Source organism: Canis lupus, chromosome 26 (genome assembly GCF_048164855.1).
Source record: "Canis lupus baileyi chromosome 26, mCanLup2.hap1, whole genome shotgun sequence".
Taxonomy (NCBI): Eukaryota; Metazoa; Chordata; class Mammalia; order Carnivora; family Canidae; genus Canis; species Canis lupus.
Window position 1 is genome coordinate 32718914 of NC_132863.1, and position 21776 is coordinate 32740689.

A 21776-nucleotide genomic window follows, 5' to 3' on the forward strand; every position below is an offset into this window, starting at 1 on the left:
AACCCCATCCCCTCCCCTCCTTGACCACCTCTCCACACTGCTTTTGCACAGAGCATCATTATGGGAAACAAGCCTATGAAACTCACTTGTGTGCCCTCAATAAGACTTTGGTGGAGAGCGCTGTTCCTTACATTACACGCTATTTTCTTTATGAGGACGCCTGGGAACAATTCCTGTCTGGCTTCTGTGCGAACAAGTTAGAATTTTCCCGAGAAATTGGTTTGTGTTTATCTTGTGGACACTCTGAACTGTGTATCTGACAAGCTTCCTTTATTCCGTTGGCGGCTGTGGTGCAGTGGACTCTGCCTGTGACCCACAAGTTAGCCACAGATGTGGAGGGATGCAGTTTTAACATTATGGCCAGCTCCACAGTGGCTTTTTTTTTTTTACTCCTATATCCGTTTGCCTCACTTTTAACTTATGCTATCTTGTCAGGCTTTATGTCCCATTGTAAGGTACCTGAAAAATGTTCTGTGAAATAAGATTTGGTTTATATTGAAAAGTACATATATAAGTAAGATGCAGAAGAGACCCACACTGTGTGTATCTACCTATTTTCTCCAATACTTCCATTATGTTCTAAATCCTTCCACTGATAAACCCAAGGTTCAGGACATGCAACTCAGAAATGTAGCAAGAGTGATCATAAAATAATTGGAAAAGCTAAATAAAGGTGTTGAAAATATTGTGATTATTCCTTCTCAGTCTCATGACCCAACTGAGGTGATGCCACCGAAATGACAAAACTCCTAGAGAGCCTGATGCACACACATGAACACGAATTACAACTGAAAGATTAATTAACACTAACTACTTGAGTGACACATGGTAGTTTATCGTGATTCCTGTGGTCTGCAGGCAGCCTGGGGAAGCAAGAGGGTCAGGCACTACTTTTCTTTTCCTTCCATTGCACTTGGGACACCTGGGTGGCTCAGCAGTTAAGCGTCTGTCTTGGGCTCAGGGCATGATCCTGGAGTCCCGGGATCGAGTCCCACATTGGGCTCCCCACATGGAGCCTGCTTCTCCCTCTGCCTGTGTCTCTGCCCCTCTCTCTCTGTGTCTCTCATGAATAAATAAATTTTTTAAAAAACCTCATTCTACCGCACTGCTGAGGAGCAAGGAAGAACTATCAGCCCCCAGAGGTGCTCTCCCTCCTAGGGATTTCCTAACTGTAGGAAATGGTTTCAAATGCAAGAAGAGAAGTGATACCATGGACTTCTACCCAAGTGTACAGAGATGGCTGGGCATGGGTTGGGGACCAATATCCGAACTATGTCAGCCAGAAGAGATGATAAACTTTCAATAAATGAAGGTGGAGGTCACTGGAGTTAGCTTCTTCCAACGAATATTCATGTTTTGTTGAAGCTCAAGCAATGCTCTCCAAAAAGCCTTTCTACATCTCAAATGTTCTGTCTACACTTGTCCACCATGGTAGCCACTAGACACACATGGCTACTGTGCACTTGAAATGTGTGATCTAAGTTCTGAATTTTATTTTAATTAATTTAAATGTAAATAGCCATCCTAAGTTTAACAGGGTTGCAGGATACAAGATCAATATGTGAAAGTCAATTTTATTCCTATACACTAGCAGTAAAAGTCAGAAATTGAGATTTTTATCCACCAAAAATATCAGATATCTAAGAATAAGTCGGAGAAAAAAAAATGTGTCAGACCTATCACACTGCAAATTACAGTGAGTGCTGAGTGAAATCACCATAGATGTTAAATGAATGAAGAAATATACCATGTTCATACTCAAAAAAGTCATTATTGCTAAGATGTCAGTTCTCTCCAAAAGTGATTTATAGATTCAATGCAATCAATCCCCATCAAAATCCCAACAGGCTTTTTTGTGCAGAGGTTGACAAAGTGATTCTAAAAGTCATATGGAAATGCAAAAGACCTAGAACAGCCATAATCACTGTGAAAAGGAACAACTACTGGAAGACTAACAATACCTGATTTCAAAACTTATGATAAAGCTCACAGTGACCAAGTCAGTGTGATGGCGGGTATAAAGACAGACAAAGAGATCAATGGAACAGAATAAAGAACCCAGGAATAGTCCCATACATCTGTGGGCAAAAGCAGCACAGCAGAGAAAGAATGCTCTTCAACTACCAATGCTGGAACAACTGAGATATCCAAATGCATACAAAAAAGAAATAAGAACTTTGATGCATACCTCACACCATATGCAAAATTAACTGAAAATGGATCATAGACCTAAAATGTAAAAGCTATAAAATTATAAAATTTCTAGAAAAAAAACAAGAAAAAAATCACTGTGGCCCTGAGTCAGGCAAAGATTTCTTAGAAATGATGCCAGGACAAGATCCAAAAAAGAAAAAGATGTTAAATTTAATTTCATCCTAATTTAAAAATTGCTCCCCCAATGCCACACTCTAGAGAATGAAAAGACAAACCACAGGTAGACAGAAAATCTTTGCAAAGCATGTATCTGACAAAGGATTTATATCCAGAACATGTAAGGAACTATCAAAATGCAGTAACAAAGGAAACAACCCAACAATAAATGAGCAAGATAATTTAAACAGACATGGCACCAAAGATGACACACAAATATCAGCAAACTAGCACAGAGAAGCATTCAACTTCACTGTTCATGAGGGAAAGGAAAACGAGAATCACAAGGAGATACCACCACACACCTGTTCAAATGGCTAAAACTACAAAGACAGACCATACCAAGTGTTGGCAGGGATGTTGATAAGAAACTCCAACTCCCATCCACTGCTTATGGGAATGTAAAATGGTACAACCATACAGGAAAACAGCTCAGAGGTTCTTTAAAAGTTCTGCATCTGCCATATGACCCAGCCATTCCACTCCTAGGCATTTGTCCAAGGGAAATGAAGGCACCTGCCCATATGTCCGCTTGAGTCCACACATGTTCATAGCAACTTTTTAAATAACCCATAACTTAATAACCCATATGTCCATCAATGGATGAGAGTATAAAGAAATTGTGGTACCTCCATACAATGGAATATTATGCAACAAAGAAAAAACTTTAAAATAAAGTGTATTTACACACATCATAGATCTCAAAATAATTATGTTGAGCAAAAAAAAAAGAATACAAACTATGTGATTTCATTCATATAAAATTCTAGAACATGCAAGTTAATACACAGTTGACCCTTTGACAACATGGGGGTTAGAACAGCAACCCCCACTGCACAGTCAAAAAATCCACGTATGACTTTGTCTCCCCCTATAAACTAAATGACTAAAAGCTTACATTGACCAGAAGCTTTCCTGATAACATAAACTGTCAATAATTATATGCTTTGTATGTTCTATGTATTATATGCTATATTCTTACACTGAAATTCAAGAAAACCATAAGGAAGTGAAAATACGTTTCCTGTACTGTATTTAATGGGAAAAAAATCTATGTATAAGCAACCCTACCCAGTTCAAACCCATGCAAGGGTCAACTGTTCAGTGACAGAACACAGATCAGCGACCACCTGGAGACAAATGGGAGTAGAAAGGGCAGAAAGAAGGGATTACAAATGGGAACAGGGAAACTTCACAGGATGATGGATATGTCTAGTCCCTTGACTGATGAGCTTCACAAACATACACACGTGAAAGTGTATCAAATTACATATTTTAACTATTGTATCTCAATTAAACCTCGATGAATTTGTGTAAAATAAAATATAAAACCAAAACACGGTCAGTAGCCACATGTGGCTACTCACTGCACAGTTCAACCCTCTGCGCTGTCCTCACATTTGGTATTTCTACCTTAGTATCCATGGGAAGCTCTCTGATGCTGTAACAACTGATATCTAACTCTGTGTCCCATCCTTTCCCCCCACCTCCACTGAAAGAGATCCTCTCTTATCTTGCTTTTGAAAGGAAGGCCGATGAGCAGACCTAAGAACGGAACACATTCAAACTCAGAACATCTTCCTGGCTGACTTCCCTGAGAGACCCTTTCAGCCAGAGAAGAGGTGGCTTTGCTGGTTGAGTGAAATATTCTGCTGAAGGGTGATTTTACCAGACTTTACCAGAGTGCTGTGGAAGGCACACTGCACGTCAGACAGGAATCTGGTGGACCACTGGGGAGCTAAGGTCCCTCCAGAGAAGATCTGATGATTCTACATACTCAGAATCTAAAGTATTGAGTTTGCCTTAGCCCTGGGAGACTGGCCTTCAGAGACAAAGTTTGTGAGAAGGGCAGCTTGGAAAGGGCATAGCTGCAGATTCTAGTTCTGGCACTTTCATGTTTGTGGTCATAGTTTCTCCATCTGTACAACAAGTATATCCCGATGCCTATGAAACAGAATCAGAGTTAAGATCTAACAAGATCATGGACACAGAGTGTCATCCAAGGAGCAGAGGGACATCAGAACTATCCCATCCCCTTGCCTACACCAAGCCCTTCATCCCAGCACACCTTTTCTTCCCTTACCATGGGATGGTGTGAGCAGGGGGCCAGCTTACCTGGAGCCAAAGTTTGTCATGCTGGGACCACTTCCCACCAGCTATGCACTGAAATGTGGCATTCTGCCCCACGTTCACCTCGACGTTTTGCAGCCGCAGAAAGTGAGGTGCTTTTCCTAGGAGAGAAACCAAACAGCACCTGAGTCCTGAATTCAACAGCCTGCAGCACTTCCCCGTGGTGATGGCGGCTCAGGAGGAGCACTGGGCAGAGTGGACCCTGTACCTGGAAAGCGGCCCAGCGCAGCGAAGAGCTACTGCTGCTTGATCACTTACTACGAGCCAGCTCCTGTTGGTTCTAAGAGTTTTACGGGATCACCTCCTTTAAACCCCACCATATCCGCGAAATGGGTAACATCCCCATTTCACATATCAGAAAATGAAGGCTCTGAGGGCTTACAAAGTTCGGCACAGTTAGATAGCCCGAAGGTGAGGGTGCCAAGACATGAATTCAGGTCTCTCGGAGTCTCAAAATCCCTATTATTAGCTTCTGGGCAGTAGGGGCATGTTTGGAAGGAAAAGTTGAAGGTGAGGCATGGGGAGGATTCATCACTGAGAAGTCCTCCCTCCAGCCTTAGTGAGCAAAAAGAGGAAAGCGTAAGCAAAGCACCTTGGAGCCTGAGACCCACATGTCCGGCCTTGGTGATGATGCTGAGGAGGAAAATGATAAGGAGGGAAGAACAAAGGAGGGAGGAAAGGTGGAGGAGAAAACTCTTGGCTGTCATTCACATAGGACTCGCTGCGTCATCAGTGCCATGTGCAGCGTCCACACAGGGTAACTCACTGAACCCAATGTGGCTGGTAGTAGAATCATGTCTGTCTTAAAGCGAGTGAACTGATGCACACAGAACTCAGGACATTCGGAGCCTACACTCTGGAGGGGAGCAGGGGGTGGGGGGAAGCATTTGTGCTGAGGACTTGGCATAACAGGAAAATGGATTTTCTAATGAAACTCACAGGGTCTGTGAGCGATCAATCCCAGAATTAAACAGTTTTATGTAGGGTAAGGGGTTCATCTTTTTGTTTGTGGAGTCAGGTTCTTGCTTGTCTGAGCTCTCCAAAGATAAGTGGGCTAATAATGAATGTCTAGAAGTATGAATTTCTTCACTGAGGCATAAAAGTGCCCAGGGTCGCCTAGCACATCAGCCTCACAATGGGACCAAGTAACAGTTGTTAAGAGGATCAAGAAGGTCCAACAATGGCCTCTGGCCGTCTTCTCAGAGAGAGTCAAATACCCAGAGAGACAACTAATAGCAATAATGTCACTTATCTAAAGCTTGTGCAATGCCAGGCACTGTGATAAATGCTTTACATGTTTTATCTAATATAACTTCGTAACGTTCCTGTAAAGCAGACAATATTACTATTCCCCTTTTAGAAAGGCAGAGACCAGGACTCAATAAGTTTAATTTTCCCAAAGCTACATGGAATTAGTAAGGGACAGAAACAGAACTCAGTCCAAATTTTAGCCCAATAGTCAACATTTAACTACTACATTCTCCGGCCTCCGGGGTGGGTAAGGGGAGATCAACGGTGTCAACTGGAACCCCAGGATCAAGGGAAAGGGCTTGCAGGCCAGGCTGTGCTAACTCTAGGCTCCTCTCATGGCTCCCAAATATTTAATGACAAGTGATCCCCTTTGCCCCATGGCCTTCGCACTTCCAACCACCTGCTCTACCAACCCGTGTCACCACACATGGAGCTCAGCACAAGTCAAACCCCTCGGTGTGATGAGTCACACTTGCTGTGTGAAAACACAGACCTCCTGCTCAGGTTTTTAAACAAAGGACAACAGCTCAGAGACCCCCTTGTGCTACCTTCAGGACCCCACTGCTAATGTAGCATCAAGAATTAAAGGCCCAGGGAGGATCTCTCCTCATGGGCTTCTCCAAACTGAAGATTCTAGCATCTAGTCAACCTGATAAATGTCATGCTGCTCTGATTGTCTGAAATTGTTTCCTTTTTGCTTCCCCGTGTAATTTTGCAAGGTTATTTCTGGAACTATCAGTTCAAATCAAGTCTTAAAGGAAGACTAAGAGTAAACCCTGTAAGCCCATTTATGCCACAGGTTTAAACAGGAAGGAACATCCACTCCACTCCTGGTGGGAGGACAGGCACAGCTCCAATGTCGGGAGGCTCTGTGCTGGGTTTCATAAAGGGGCAACCGTCCTCACCCTTGGGAAGAAGTGGGCAAACGGTTTAACCTCTGGGACTTGTGCAATTAGAAATGGATCTTCTCTGGATCTATGTCCCCTGCTTACTTCTGACTTCTGGCTTCTCAGCAGCAGACCTTTTGTCTGGATTCTTTCATTTTCAATCCCTCTTCCTCCTTTCTAGGTTCAGTGGTAGAGAACACAGAGGCTTAATGGCCCCTAGTGTTACTATTCTGGTGAAATATGGGTGGTTTACAGCAGCGAGGTTGAACCCATGCACCCAGAGGAGCCAGTTACATAAATGAATAAAGTGGCTCAGTTGTAAAAAAAACAACATACCACCTCCTTGCCCCATCATACACCTTCCCACTTTTGAAAGAGACTTGGGTCAAATAAATATTTCTCTATGAGAACAACAACATTGCACATGTGGTAACAATTGGTCTCCGACACCAGCCTCAGCAGTGACGAAGCAATAAGGAATAGTGGGGCCTATGGAGAAATGGATAAAGACCCCATGACTCTCTCCACCCGAAAGGGGGCAGCAGTTACTCAAATCCAACAGATGAAGGCCCCTCCACAGTACTTTGCTCAGGGCAGCCACTTGTCCAATTTTTCAAATTCGGACACACCGAGACATATCAAGGAAGAAACCTGGTTTTATGTGAAATATCTCATTCTAAATTGACTAAATTCCATTAAAACACTATGTAGACTTACCAAAACACATCTGCAGGCACATTCTGCAGACATGTGAGGTCTCTGTTAGATAGGTCCTATATGCAAGTCATCTAGAACAATTCCCACTGGCCAGTCCTGCTGGTCTGGCCCCATCAATCCAGTGAGGCCCCCAACCCCTCCAGGCAGAATGCTGTGGGCTATATGACTGCTCGCCCTAGGTCAAAGTTCCTGGCACAAGAACTGATCTAGATCACCCTCCTCCTGTTGAGCGGTATCTCCTCATGCCCGTATTCTTGTGTCTGCTCTCTGAGCCCTGGCCTCATCCCTGCCTCACACCAGAAGTCTCTCTTTGGGGAGATCCTCCTTATGGTGAGGACCCATTCAAGCCACTTCTCCAAACTCCTAGCCTCTCTGACCCTCCCTCTTCACTTCCCTCCCCCACAACATACATACTCCAGTCCACTTCTGAGCACTGTGCTCTCTCAACTGCTACTTTCCTCCAGCATCCACAGCTCTGGGAAAGAGTTGTTCCCCCCATCAGCAACTTGCCAACCTATAGCCAAACACAGTTGACCCTAGGGCCCAGCCCAGCCTCCAGCTTGTGATTTATTTTTTTTTTTCAGCTTGTGATTTTAAACATTCCACCTTCACTCCCCACTGAGACTCAACACTCACAAAGTGGGATCCCACTGAATGGGGTTAGCAGAAAACGAGCTGTGTATTTGGGGCCAAATGCCTTGATGTTGATGACATTTAAAGTCCTGTCTGTTGGCCAACACGCACATGAGAAAATGCTCTGCATCACTTGCCATCAGGGAAATACACATCAAAACCACGATGAGATACCACCTCACACCAGTGAGAATGGGGAAAATTAACAAAGCAGGAAACCACAAATGTTGGAGAGGATGCGGAGAAAAGGGAACCCTCTCACACTGTTGGTGGGAATGTGAACTGGTGCAGCCACTCTGGAAAACTATGTGGAGGTTCCTCAAAGAGTTAAAAATAGACCTGCCCTACGACCCAGCAATTGCACTGCTGGGGATTTACCCCAAAGATACAGATGCAGTGAAATGCCGGGATACCCACACCCCGATGTTTCTAGCAGCAATGTCCACAATAGCCAAACTGTGGAAAGAGCCTCGGTGTCCATCGAAAGATGAATGGATAAAGAAGATGTGGTTTATGTATACAATGGAATATTACTCAGCCATTAAAAATGACAAATACCCACCATTTGCTTCAATGTGGATGGAACTGGAGGGTATTATGCTGAGTGAAATAAGTCAATCGGAGAAGGACAAACATTATATGGTCTCATTCATTTGGGGAATATAAATACTAGTGAAAGGGAATAGAAGGGAAGGGAGAAGAAATGGGCAGGAAATACCTGAAAGGGAGACAGAACATAAAGACTCCTAACTCTGGGAAACGAACTAGGGGTGGTAGAAGGGGAGGAGGGCGGGGGTGGGGGTGAATGGGTGACGGGCACTGAGGGCAGCACTTGACGGGATGAGCACTGGATGTTATTCTGTATGTTGGCAAATTGAACACCATTAAAAAATAAATTTATTATTAAAAAAAAGAAAGTACAGCAAAATGATAAGAAAATAAAGTACTGTCTGTGCCGCATCTGAAGACATATTACTGTGCCCTTTATTTCACTCTTTAAACCTGACAGTGTTCAGTAGGAAGCCGCACGATTGAGGAGAAAGCACAGTACATACATTAGAAACATGTTGCGGACACACCGTGGGCTCAGTGACACGGCCCTGCAAGGTTGTGATGAGGGGGAAAAAAAAAAAAAAGTTTAAGAAATTCCAAAAGTCCACTTGGGAGCTAGAAACTTGGAGACCAGCTGGGAAATCATGCTGACATTCATTGTGTGTGGTTGTTGCTGCTGTGGTGGCCCTGCTAATAGTTAACACCGAGAAATGACAGCAGAGGGTGGCTATGACGAAGATACTTCTAGAGTAACATAAAAATGTTAGATGGGCTATAAACTATAGATGAGAGGCGTCGGTTTTTAAGAGAAAATAATTTCCTTTGAGTATTATGCCTGTCTGTCGGTGTTTTGGAAGCTGCAAGGCAATCATTCAAAGTCATAATTTCGGCTCAAATCGATCGAGAATACAATTGTGAATCAGGTGCTCACCAACCACCCCAACCAGGAACTTTTGGAATATTTAGTGGAATCGCTTATTGATAAATGCTGACCTGATGTTAATAGAAAAAATGTTTTGGAGGACAGAAATAGAGAATTACAAAGCCTGAGGAGAATGTGTATTTCTCAATATAGTTAATTTTTTTTTGGCAACCATGAGTGAAATCATAAATGCATTCATACGAAGGCTTTGGAGGGGGAGAAAGCACTGTCAGTCAGTCCAAAGGACACTTCAGAAGCCACTAGAAGTAAGCATGACTCACGATCTCATGAGCAGCCCCCAGGATACATGCACCACCCCAGCCTGTGCCAGCCAGGTGCTTAAGCCAGAAACCCAAGAGTGTACCATTTTTGATGCCTCTGTCTCCCCAGTTAACTCACCAAATAGGACCAGCTGACTCTACCTCCTAAATGTATCTCTGATCTGGCCATCTCTCTGTGCTCTGTCTCTTAATAGCACTACTGACCATCTGTTATGGGCTAAATTCTGTCTCCCTTCTCTGCACACCCCCCCCCCACCAGACTCATGTATTGAAGCCCTACTGCTCAACACCTCAGAGCATTTGGAATTAGGGCTTTCAGAATGGACCTTGATCCAATCTATCTGGTGTCCCGAAAACAAGAGAAAATTTGGACATACAGAGATATATCAAGGAGCATGTGTACACAGAAGAAAGCCCATTTGAGGACACAGCAAGAAGGCAGCCACCTGCAAGCAAAGGACAGAGACCTCAGGAAAAACCAACCCTGCCATCTTCATCCCAGACTTCCACCTACAGAACCATGGGCAAATCAATTTCTGCTATGTAAGCATCCCCCCAGCCTGAAGCATTCTGTATGGCAGCTTTAGCAAACTAATTTACCCTCTGTTATAGATTGTATAATTACGTGATTGTTTCATTTCCAGTGTCTTCTATCTCAATGGAAGCCCATGAGGGAAGAGAATGAATGGGTCTTACTTCCATAAACCCAGAAAAGTGCCTGCCTTGGAGTACATGCTCAGTAAACACATGCTGAAGGATGAGTATATGTCTCTCCACCAGCCTGATCCAGCCACCATCACCTACCTCTTTTCCATGACTCTAGAACTTTCTTCCTGATAGATCCCCTGGCTTCTCTATTCCCCTTCAACTTGCTCTCTGCAGAGCAGCCAAAGTGATCTTCTAATATTTAAATGAGATCAAATCAATCCCTAGGACAAATCCCTCCAGTGGTGTCTTCTTGCGCCTCGATTAAAACCTAACCTCATAATGACACTCAGAACCTTCCATGGCCTGGCCTCAGCCTCCTTCCTTGACTTTTGCTCAGACCCTTTTCCCTTGGGCCCCCTACACTCTGGCTCAGGCAACATCTGCAGACTCCCACTGCAGGGCCTCTGCACCTGCCACTTCCTCTGCCTGGCATATCCCCTTCCCTAGGTCACGACACAGGGAACTTAGGTGTCAGCTCAGACACATCCCCTGCCCATTCTACCTATGGCACCCTCCCCCACCGCAGCCACTCCCATCTATTCTCTTCATAGCCCTATTACTCTCTGAAATTATACTTGTTACTACTTGATATTACTTATTTAGTGACTTTCTTCCCTCTGCCACTCAGCTAAGTTAACACTGTGGAGATGAGGATCTAACCAACTGGATCATTTAAGTATCCCCTATGTCCAGGGCAAGTTCCTGACAAATAGCTAATGCTCAATAATTGACTTATGGAAAGAAAGTAGGAGTAAAGCACTGGAGTGGTTGTGGACTGAGCACCAAACTGAAGAAGGCACTGCTCAACTCACACGACTCAGGAGCAGTGCATGGATAGACCCCTGAGAACTATATGCACCACCAATATTTGTACATACTGGGGAATGGAGTTTTTCCAATTCCAGCCACTATCATGGGGTCCTCACACTTTGATTTCTGGAAGTTTAAGCTCAAGCTGCCTAAGCATCAAGACTAACCTCCGTACTGTGCTCCCATTACACAGGAACACAGCCAGTGTCACATCCTTTTGAGCTATATCCCATGGCCCATTTGCTGGCTAACTGCCTTTCAGCAATTCCATAACCATGCAGTGCACACTCCTCAGCAGGAGGAATGTAAGGATGTCAGGAGAATTCTAAATTCAGGAGCAGCCCCGGGGTGGGGTGGATTCCAAGGAGGAGACATGAGACTTTAGAGTGGAAAGGCATCCAAACACCCCCCAGAGAACCCTTTCCCATACAGACTTCTCAGAGAGAAGGAAGCATTTGGCTTTAATGGCAAACCATGGATGGTGCTTGGAGTTAAGGTGGAGCTGAGGCTGGATCACGTTGGATCACGTTGGGCCTCGTGACAGAGGTAGAAATTCCCACTCTGAGTAGAGACATCTGGGATCTCAGACAAGAGAGCCAGGGCAGATTCTCCTGCCAAGAGCCAAAAGTCACCTACTAGAAAAGCCAAAGGTAAACCACAAGCATAGGATAAGAAGCAGGGATGCAGCAGAGGTGAGCATCCCCAACGAGCATCCCCTGTGTGCAGGGCTTGAGAAAACTGAACCCTGTCTCAGAGACTACCTCAAAACTGGGAGCGGGACAGAGCTGAGTGTGTGCAGTTAAGTGGACCTCAGGGAGGTCCAATCCATCCTGATGCAGCTGTCCAGTCTGAGGTCAAAGATCATTCTTTAATGGGCAGTTGATGCTGATTCCCAGAAGGCCAGGGAGGGAATGGCTTCATCTGGGTGAGGAGGATTAACTGCATTTCTACTATATAAACACTGCATGGCCAGGGGGTTTCTGCGACCCTCTTCACCCTGTCCATGATTGCATGGACAGACCCACCTAAGGAAATCCCAAAGACCCAGAGGGCAGGAACCTTAGGCCACAGTGATGAAGAATCTAGTAGGATCTCAGCACTCCTGAGAGGCTGGCTGGTTTTAGGGGAAGGAGTGCTCCCTCACATAGACACAAAACACAATTATCCCAAACACTGCCTTGCCAAAACCCCTTGGAACTTGTCCCAAATTCCTCCAGAGAGGTGCTCTAAGCAATGAGTCAAACAATGGCACTCTAGTGCCAGGGAACGAAGTGATGTTTAAGGGTCTAACCAATTCAGTGTAGGAGAAGTAGAAAGTGTCATTTCAATTAAAGCAACATGGATGGGGCTGGCACAAGAAGAGCTCCAACATGAAAGGACCAAAAGGCCTAAAACAACAAGGGGCATGGCCCTTGTGGAGGAAATAGCCAACTGCACCATAGCCAATAGTGTGGCTCATGGCTACAAGGAGGGAGAAGAGAGAGGCGTCCCCTAGGAGTTACCTGGAAACAGCTGCTGCCAATGGGAATCTCCAACATGCAATTCAGACAGACTAATGGGGCTGGCACCCTAGCCCTCCTAAGGGCTGCTACAATCTCTATGCATATCCCTTTGACTCAGTCACCACCACCCCCAACTAAATGTCACTAGACATGATGCCATTCAACTCCCCTCTGGGATTTCGTGACACTGGGAGCCACAGGTTCTTACATGAACACATTCTGATATCTCAGACTAAACACAGCAGAGAGGGACAAAACTCCAAGGGGGCAACTGATGGACATGGAGGAGCAGAAGGTCTTTGAGAACTCTTGACACCATACCGAATGTACTACCCACGGTGAGAAATCTCTCCTGACGCCTACAGAGAGCTGATGGGTGTACTTAAAATTACTTTTAAAGAATTAATAGCTTTGGGGTACTTTTCCCTGTGAGTGAACAGTGTGCTAATTTGCTCAGTGGTCTAGTATTGTTCTTTTTTTAAGAAAATTGCACGAGATTCTATCCGAAGCCCTCTAATTCTTCCACTTCAGTGGTCTGAATCCCACTAATAAACAATCAGGACTTGAGACTCCCTTAATGACAGGGAGAGATTCAAACGAAGATGTTTTGCCACTCTGCAAATTCCTGTAGGTGCTGGCCTGTTGAACAGGCCAGGGAAATTACGAATTTATTCAGGACTGATTGCATTGAGTATGTAAGCATTTTTGAAGGAATAAAAAGGAGAGAGAACCAGAGATGGTGGTGAGCTGAATGAATAGGCAGGGGGTGGGAGGGAGGGGGACCGTGGGCTCCAAGCTCCCCAGTCTCGTATGGAGCGAGGCTGCATGAGGAGGAGGGAACAGACTTACTGCATGGATGAGCAAGGACCCGGACCTCGTCCACAGCGATGTAGCCAGGATGACCCTTCAAAGAGACGGATTCAAATATCACCTGCAACACACAGGGTGGGAGTCAATTTTGCAGAAGTGGTTGTAGGCATCGTAGGAAGCTTGCCCAGCCCCCAAACCCTCTGTTTCAGCTTCCCACAAGAACCTCCCAAAGAGGCCTTTTACTAGTCTAGTTAGCTACCCTAGCAATGGACTTGGATTTTCAAAACAAGGTAAAAAAAGGGGAGGGGGGCACATTCTAATGACCAGCAAAAGAAAAGCCAGCCACATGGAACATTTCTAATGGATTTCAGAAATAATGCCTGAATGCAGAAAAACCACCCAAACATGGCCTGCAACCCCAATCTGCACCTTTTTCGTTACTGTTTCAAATGAAGCACAGAGAACTACTTCCTAATATCCCACCTAGGAAGGTGGACAGAGGACCTTACCTTGGAAGCTACCATAAGCCAAAGAGGGTTTACCCTGATTTGATTCTATACCCCACAGGAATACATTCCACCTGAATTTCTTTTTTCAATTTTAATTACAATATAGTCAACATACAGGGTTATAATAGTTTCAGGTGTACAACAGCATGATTCAACACTTTCAAATAACACCCAGTGCTCATCACAACAGGTGCACTCCTCAATCCTCAACCCCTCTTTGTCCCACACACTCTCTCCTCCTCCCCCCTCCCCTCTGGTAACCACCAGTTTGTTGCCTGTAGTTAAGAGCCTGGTTCTTGGTTGTCTCTCACCCCATCTGAATTTCTTAATAACACCTCTCGAAGATAAGCCCCATGCATAACTTTAGTATCCAGGGATCCACAGGCAACAATTCTTGGAGTTCTCCATTCTGACTCTCATCCAAATTGTGTATTTCACTAGAACTTTTAAAACTCCCTTAATATATTTCTTTGTCACCCATTGTCTAACTTTGCCTAGGGGATATATAGCCATCTAAGTGGCCACCACGACCAATGCCCAGGACCCTCCCTAATTCCAGTGGTCTTTATCTCCCAACCAGCTTCAGCCATAGCCATGTCCTTGTCCACTGCAGAAACTGGAAGTTGCATCCTCCAGGATTCTGGCACAGCCTCCTGCCCCTCACTCCTTTTAAACCTGCTCGTTCGGCTCAAGTGGTACCCTGGACTTCAACCTTCCTAGGGTCTATTTGACAGCCCGGACCTCCTGTATTCTCAGCACACCCAGGATCACCCTGCAAGCTAGCTAAACATCCAAATCACTCTCACCCAAAGCCCCCAATCTTTCACATCGTCAATTCAGTGTTGACAAGTCTACTACAAATCTGCCTTGTCTATCTTCCATGCCCTACACATATATTCCCCTTTAATATCACCCACCCAATCCCAGCAGACACACACAGCAAATCTTCAAGAGGCAAGAGAACAAGAGAGGGGCTGACTTCTGACTTCTTGCCCATCAATCATAGGTTAGATTATACCTCAGATGGGGCACCTGGGTGACTCATGGTTGAGCATCTGCATTCAGCTCAGGGCATGCCTGGGGTCCTAGGATTGAGTCCCACATTGGGCTCCCCACAGGGAGTCTGCTTCTCCCTTTGCCTATGTCTCTGCCTCTCTCTCTCTTTCTGTTTCTCATGAATAAATAAAATCTTTGAAGAAAAAAAAAAGGATTACACCTCGGATCACCACATGCCAACCATTGCCTCCTCTCCATAAGGCATGCCGGCACTCTTAATTCCTCCCCACCTCTGCTATGTGTTCTAGCTACTTGGTCCTTGCTGGTTCTATCTTGTATCTCTGAACTCTCTTTTTATCCCTGATTTTGGCATAAGTAAATGCTTGGGCTTCTCTTATTCTTTAAAAGCTATCCTTTAGCAGTAGGTTCTGCACTAGCACAGTCCAGTTGTGTTTCAATCACATGAGGAATTCTCTAGATAATAGACTAGATAATACTCTAGATAATAGTTTTATCTACATTCACTGTCAACACTTCCTTAATTCCCACTGCAAACCCCCATCCATTATAATATGGACTTTGTCCCCAGCACTTCCCCCAGAGCTGCTCTCATGGCAGATTCTAATAACTTCATAGTTACTAAATCCAACAGATAGTGTTTCAATCCTTATCTTAAGAAGGAAGACAGTGCAGTGCTTGGGCTCCAGATCAGGATGCCTGGGTTCTAGTCTTGGCTATACCACTTATCAGTGTGTGAACCTGGGCAAGTTATCTTACTGCTCTGTGCCTCAGTTTCCTCATCTGCAATTACAGTGTCTACTTCTTTGGATAATTTTTCAGGTTAAAGGAATTAATGCACTATTTAGAACAATGTTTGGCACATGGTAGGTACTCAATGTGTGCTAATTATTATTATTAATACTTGGATCATTTTTTATAATTATCAATGTTCATAGCTTCTTCCTTTCTGGATCTCTCTTGTTTCAGGCTCAAGTGACACTTCATTCTCCATTTTTCTCACAGAACTGGGATAACATCATGGTAGGTTTCTTTGTAAGCACTCCTCCTCCTATAACTATCAAATGTGAGGTTCCCCTACTCATGTTTTCACTGAACACATTCTTCCTCCAATGGCTACCAATTTAGTGACAATCCCCCATCACAGTCCAGTCCAATTTAGTGACAGTCAGCCCCACTCCATACTCCTCACCAAACAGCAGTTTCACCCAGCTAAGAGATCTGTATTTTCATTCAGATATTATTACACAGATGACTCAACCACAATCTATATGCAACTGATCTGAACAGCTTCCCTATCAAATTGTCTCCCCTACTGCCCAACAGGCTATCTTTCCTGAAACATGGGCCTCACTGGGTTGCCCTACGACCCATCCAGTTACTGAAGACTGGGATTTGGGCATCTGCCTGGGCTTCTCCTTCTGACTCGCTCAGTATTTTCTTTCTGATTCTGACTTAGTACTTCTAAATCTGGCCATGTCTTTCTAACTCTGCTGTTAAGTTGAACCATATGAGGCAATCATTTTGTAGGTCAAATCCAGTTTGATTCTAGTCCAATGGCTCTGGTTCAAATCTTCATTATTCTTCATCTCTACCACTTCAACAACCTACACAATGGACCCTTCTCCCTCCTTTCACTTCTCACCTCAAGCCTATGGATAGAATGTAAGATGGGTGATGAGACCAACAAGAAAACATTCATGTGGAATCTTTCTGTGGCCCATGTGGTCACTCCAAGTTAATGGATTCAGAGCCCAGCAGTCTCAGGGCGGACCCAGAGCTCCTCAAAAGCTATAATGAGAGAACAAGGAACTGGTAGAGAGGGTGGTGATGGTTGTGAAGAGGCAGCTTCCTTGGGTGGTAAGATCAATCATTAAAACCACACACATAACTGCCTGGGCATTATGTAAAATGACTTTGGGATGGCAGTCACATTAAACATAGAGCAGCTGACACTAGCATGGCAACCGATTTGGAAGAGGGGTTTATTAAGGTAACAGGGTCTTTCAGAGACACAGAAACAAAAATGTGCAGGGAATGAGGAAATGTCTGCAGAAATAATAGGCTACCTGAAGGATAAATGCCACAGCCTGCAGAGGAGAAAGTCAACAGAAGACTTTCTATAAAGAATTATGTATCTAATTATGTTTTCAATAGCTGAAAAGGAAAACAAAAGCAAAGGCCATAGGAAAAAAATAAAATAGAACACAGAAAATACATTTAAAAACACAAAAGCATTCAAACTGTGTAATAAAAATGACAAAAGAAAAATTATTTCTGTTGTGACAATAAATATAAATGGGTTAAAATAGAGAAAAGGTCTCAGACTGTCTAAATAAATAAAATCTAATTGTACACTATTAAAGACCTAACACAAAATGACTCAGGTAACTTAAAAATAAGCTGAACAAAGGCATAATGGGAAAATGCAAATAAACAGAAAATAGTTGTAAAAATATGTAAAAGTGTCAAAGTAGAATTTAAACTGGAAAAAAATAAAAACCATTAAGTGGATTATGAGGTCTTTATTTTTAATGCATGAGTTAAACTTTAAAAGAGAAAATGATGGGGGGGGCGGGGAATAAAACACAATTTGAAAATTTTAACTCATGTCCCAGACTCTGACCAAATAGAAAAAACTAAAGATTTAAGTATGTACATAATATGAATAATAATGTATTTACTAAATACAGGTTATTTAACACAAAGATCAGATGACAGGCTAAAGACTAACTTCGATAAATCTCTCAAAGACAAAAACTGTATAGGTCTAGGTCTAGTATTTTCTAAGTTCTCTAAGGCTAGAAATTAATGACAAAAGCTTAAAAATAAATTTCTTAAAATTGAAATATTATATATTTGTATATATAATACCTCCCATAATGACTAAAATTTCAAAGTATGTTTTGTATGTTAACAGAAGTCTGAAACAAAATTAGAAGCCAATGGCTAGTTGAGAACAGTATTTATAACATCTAGGTCAGCTAAACGATAACCTGTTTTGTGTCAAGAATTCTTACTAATCAACAAAATAAACTCTCCAAAAGAAGAGTTGGCATATGACTTCACTAGATAATTCACAAAAGATAAAGGATGGTAATAGTCTATGAATAAATTTTTAAATGATACCAGGAAGATTATGGAGGATATTTTATTCTTTGAAATTTTCTAGATTATCCAATTTTTTTGCAAAAAATGAGCTATATTTACAACAAAAAGTAAGTGCTTTAAGGTACATTACATTTTTGTAGCCCTCTTCATGCTGTAGTATCACTATGCTATATACCACTGCAGAGTTAACTCCACTATAGTACCTATCACCCTATCATACAGCATTATAACTGCTTGTTCCCAAATAATCTTATTCCCTAAACTCTAAAACTACTGGGAACAAAATCAAGGTCGTCATTCATTCATTTAACATTTACAGAGACCCTCCACTGTACCAAATACTGGGACATATTCTAGGGTTATGAAAGTCAATGAGATGACTAAGGTCCTAACTCCAATGAACTTCACATTCTAGTGAATAGAAATGGAAACTAAATAAATACATAAAATTAAACTCTTTTATGATTGGTATTATGAAGGAAATAAATAGAATATTGCAATTAATTAAGAGGAGGAGGGTCTACTTTACTTAGAGTGGTCAAGAGAGAACCCTAAGAGATGATGATACTTAAGATGAGACTATTAGGATGAAATTGGCCTATCAAGAAAAAATATGGTGGCAAGGGCAAAGGCCACGAGGCAGGAAAGCACTGGGGATAATCTGGGAGCACAAGGATGAAACTGATGTGGCTCAGATACAGTAAGTAAGCTAGAAAGGCACAAGGCAAGGCTGGAGCATTAGCAGTGGGGTCAGATGAGTCTTACAAGACATAGCAGAGGGCCTGAATTTTCCTCTAAGTCACTGAAAGGTTTAAAGCTGGGACGTGACATAATCTAATTTACATTCTACAAAAATCATCCCGGCTGTGGTGTGGAGATGGGTTAAAATAGATAAGGATCAATCAAAAGATAAGGATGGCTGTGATGATGGTGGTGGCTATGGAAAACAAAGATGTTGGCTGGTGAGGTATTTTGAAGGCAGGTATGAGATAACTGCTGTTGGAACAAGAGGAGAAAAGTGAAGGAAAGTGAACTCAGTGAGGACTCTTCAATTTGGGGACTGAGCTCTTAGGTCAATTCTGGTGTCATTTATTGACATGGAGAAGATGACATGATGAACATGTGTGCACGGATACATAGGCAGGGCTACTTCAGGATTTCTTTTCGGTCTTACTAAGCTTGAGATGCCAAGTAAACATCTTAATGGACGTGTTGGGTAGGATAATGGCATTCTGCTTTTGGAGCTCATGGGTTATTTAGGACCAGAATTACAAATATGGCAGCTTTGGCATCTAAATGGCATTTAAAGCTACAAAACTAGGTGAAATCACCATAGAAGGCAGAGTAGGTAATTCAGAGAAGAGAGCTTGGGCTCAAGGTCAAGTGCTAAAAGCCCAATAGAGGATTTTTGGGGGGATGTTAGAGATTGAGCATAATTTTAGGTAGAGGGAAATGAATCAAGGTAATAGGATCCAACACAAAGGGATGGGGTGAGGGATCAATGAAACAAGCTTCCAGAAGGAGTCGTCAATTGGGGTCAGGACTCCAGTGAGGGATTAGTATTGAGCAGAAACGGTACCTCATCAACTGAGACTGAATTATAATAAAAATAACAAAAGCAAAAATATAACCACAATTTATAATAAAGGTTGGCAATACTGACCATTTATTATATGATCTTGACCCAGTCTCTCAAAAGCCCTAAAAGGTGGGGCCAGCTGCATTACCAAAGCTCAGAAAGAGAGCCAGAGGCAGACTGGGAACCAAAGCCCTGGGCTTCTGGCTCACAGCACACAGCCACACCCCCTACTAGGCTTCAACGGAAAGCAGTTCAACTCTCATTTAACCAAAACACCTGGTTAAGTAGAATTCTAACTTTTTTCCCAGTTCGTCAAAGTACAACTTAAACTCTTCTAACACATGGGACCGTTTCTCCCATTATGTCCCAGTGTCTAACCCATGTCATATCATTTTCATTCATGCAGCCATGAATGAATGCAAGGCTGGTCAGAACGGGTGATAGTGAAACACACCTTTGTTCACTGTTCTCTCTTCCTTCCTCTGCAGAAATAAGAATTCTAGAATGAGATAGGAAATCTTTGGGACACCTGGGTTGCTCAGCGGTTGAGCATCTGCCTTTGGCTCAGGTAATGATCCTGGAGTCCCGGGATGGAGTCTCACATCGGGCTCCCTGCATGGAGCCCGCTTCTCCCTCTGCCTGTCTCTCTCTCTCTCTCTCTCTCTCTCATGAATAAATAAATAAAATCTTTTTAAAAAGAGAGAGAGATAGAAAATCTTTCTTTTATCAGAATTCCTCTTGAGAATTTATTTTGTGAAGCATCAGGATAGGTGAGACTTGGGTTTCTCAAACAGGGGGAAAAATACCCCATAAGAAACAAAGGAAAGAATGCTCTGGTTTTCCATTAAATGAGTTAATAATCATAAAGGTTTGTAATATATAGGGTAAGATGTTAATAAATATTGTTGTTATCCTTGTTTTTACTCTGGGGAGAGTGATGGGCAGTAAGAGGAGAAATGCCAGGGAATGGTGGTAGGTCTGGGGAGGGAAAGAAGCTATTGGACTGTCCTACATAACTACCTCCTGTAGTCCACATCTCAAGTTTCCACTGAAGTTCCTACACTCAACCGACTCTCTGATGTGAGTCCTGACTGTCAGAATCTGGCACAGGCTGGAGTCAGGTCCATGTGGAGTTACATGGAAACAAAGAGGCACATATGGTGGCAGGAACAAAGGGAGGTGGGAAAGGTGGTGGAGAGGAAGTACAGAAGCATAGACAAAGAGACCATGGCAGCCCACAGAATCCTTGATGAAGTCTCCAGACTCATGAGATATTAGAAGGAGGGTCCACAGAATTTTTATACCACAGGGCAGGCTCTGGAGACACTGAAAATAAAGGACTTCCCAAGGCAGAACTGAGTCCCCTGCTGTCACTGCCCCCGTCACTCTGAGCAAAATGTTCACAAAATGTGCAGGAGCCAAGAGGCTCCCGTCTTTGCCATGCCCCTCCAGAATTATAATTTTTTTCTAATAAAAATCATGCAAGCTGCCATGAGATAGACCCCCTCAATGCCTGGAGAATGAGGAGTCAACAACACAGACGTAAGATTGGATATTATCAGAAACAGAGCCAGAGATAAAGGAAAGGGAGAAAGTCCATGCTGGGCCCTCTAAGGCCTACCTGGACCCACATGCTGAGGCAGGTCCCCTCCACACTGAACTCTCAATGAGGCTGGCACTAAGGTGAGTAAAGAATTGTAGAGGCTACTTTAATGCTTACAGGGAGTAGGAAGGCAGGGCAGAGAGTGAGCAGAAGTAGGTCATGCCAACACCCAGGGATGCCTCATGTCAGAGGGCAGGGACCCTGAGAGGCAGGGATGGGGCGGAAGGCCTAGGCTAGGAAACCTGCCTTCTCTGCAGGACATTCTTCAACCCCAAGGCCACCACATGGACCTACAGTCAACTACACACGCCCCAGTCTCTAGAACCTTAGAGACCCCCTAGTACTTGTGTGGAAAAGCACAAACCTCTCTCTATGCATGAGCTGTTG

At 43.5% G+C, this 21776-nt stretch overlaps 1 protein-coding gene across 13 annotated transcripts in view; it reads right to left on the reverse strand.

Moving 5' to 3' along the window:
- Positions 1-21776, reverse strand: part of PTPRT (protein tyrosine phosphatase receptor type T) — a 1036563-nt gene that overhangs the window by 676346 nt on the left and 338441 nt on the right. For all 13 annotated transcript variants that reach the window (XM_072801053.1, XM_072801054.1, XM_072801051.1 and 10 more), the window contains exons 4-5: positions 13613-13694; positions 4486-4601 (exon numbers count right to left, since the gene is read on the reverse strand). In XM_072801053.1, coding sequence (XP_072657154.1) covers positions 4486-4601; positions 13613-13694 — 198 coding nt within the window. The remainder of the gene's footprint in view (positions 1-4485; positions 4602-13612; positions 13695-21776) is intronic.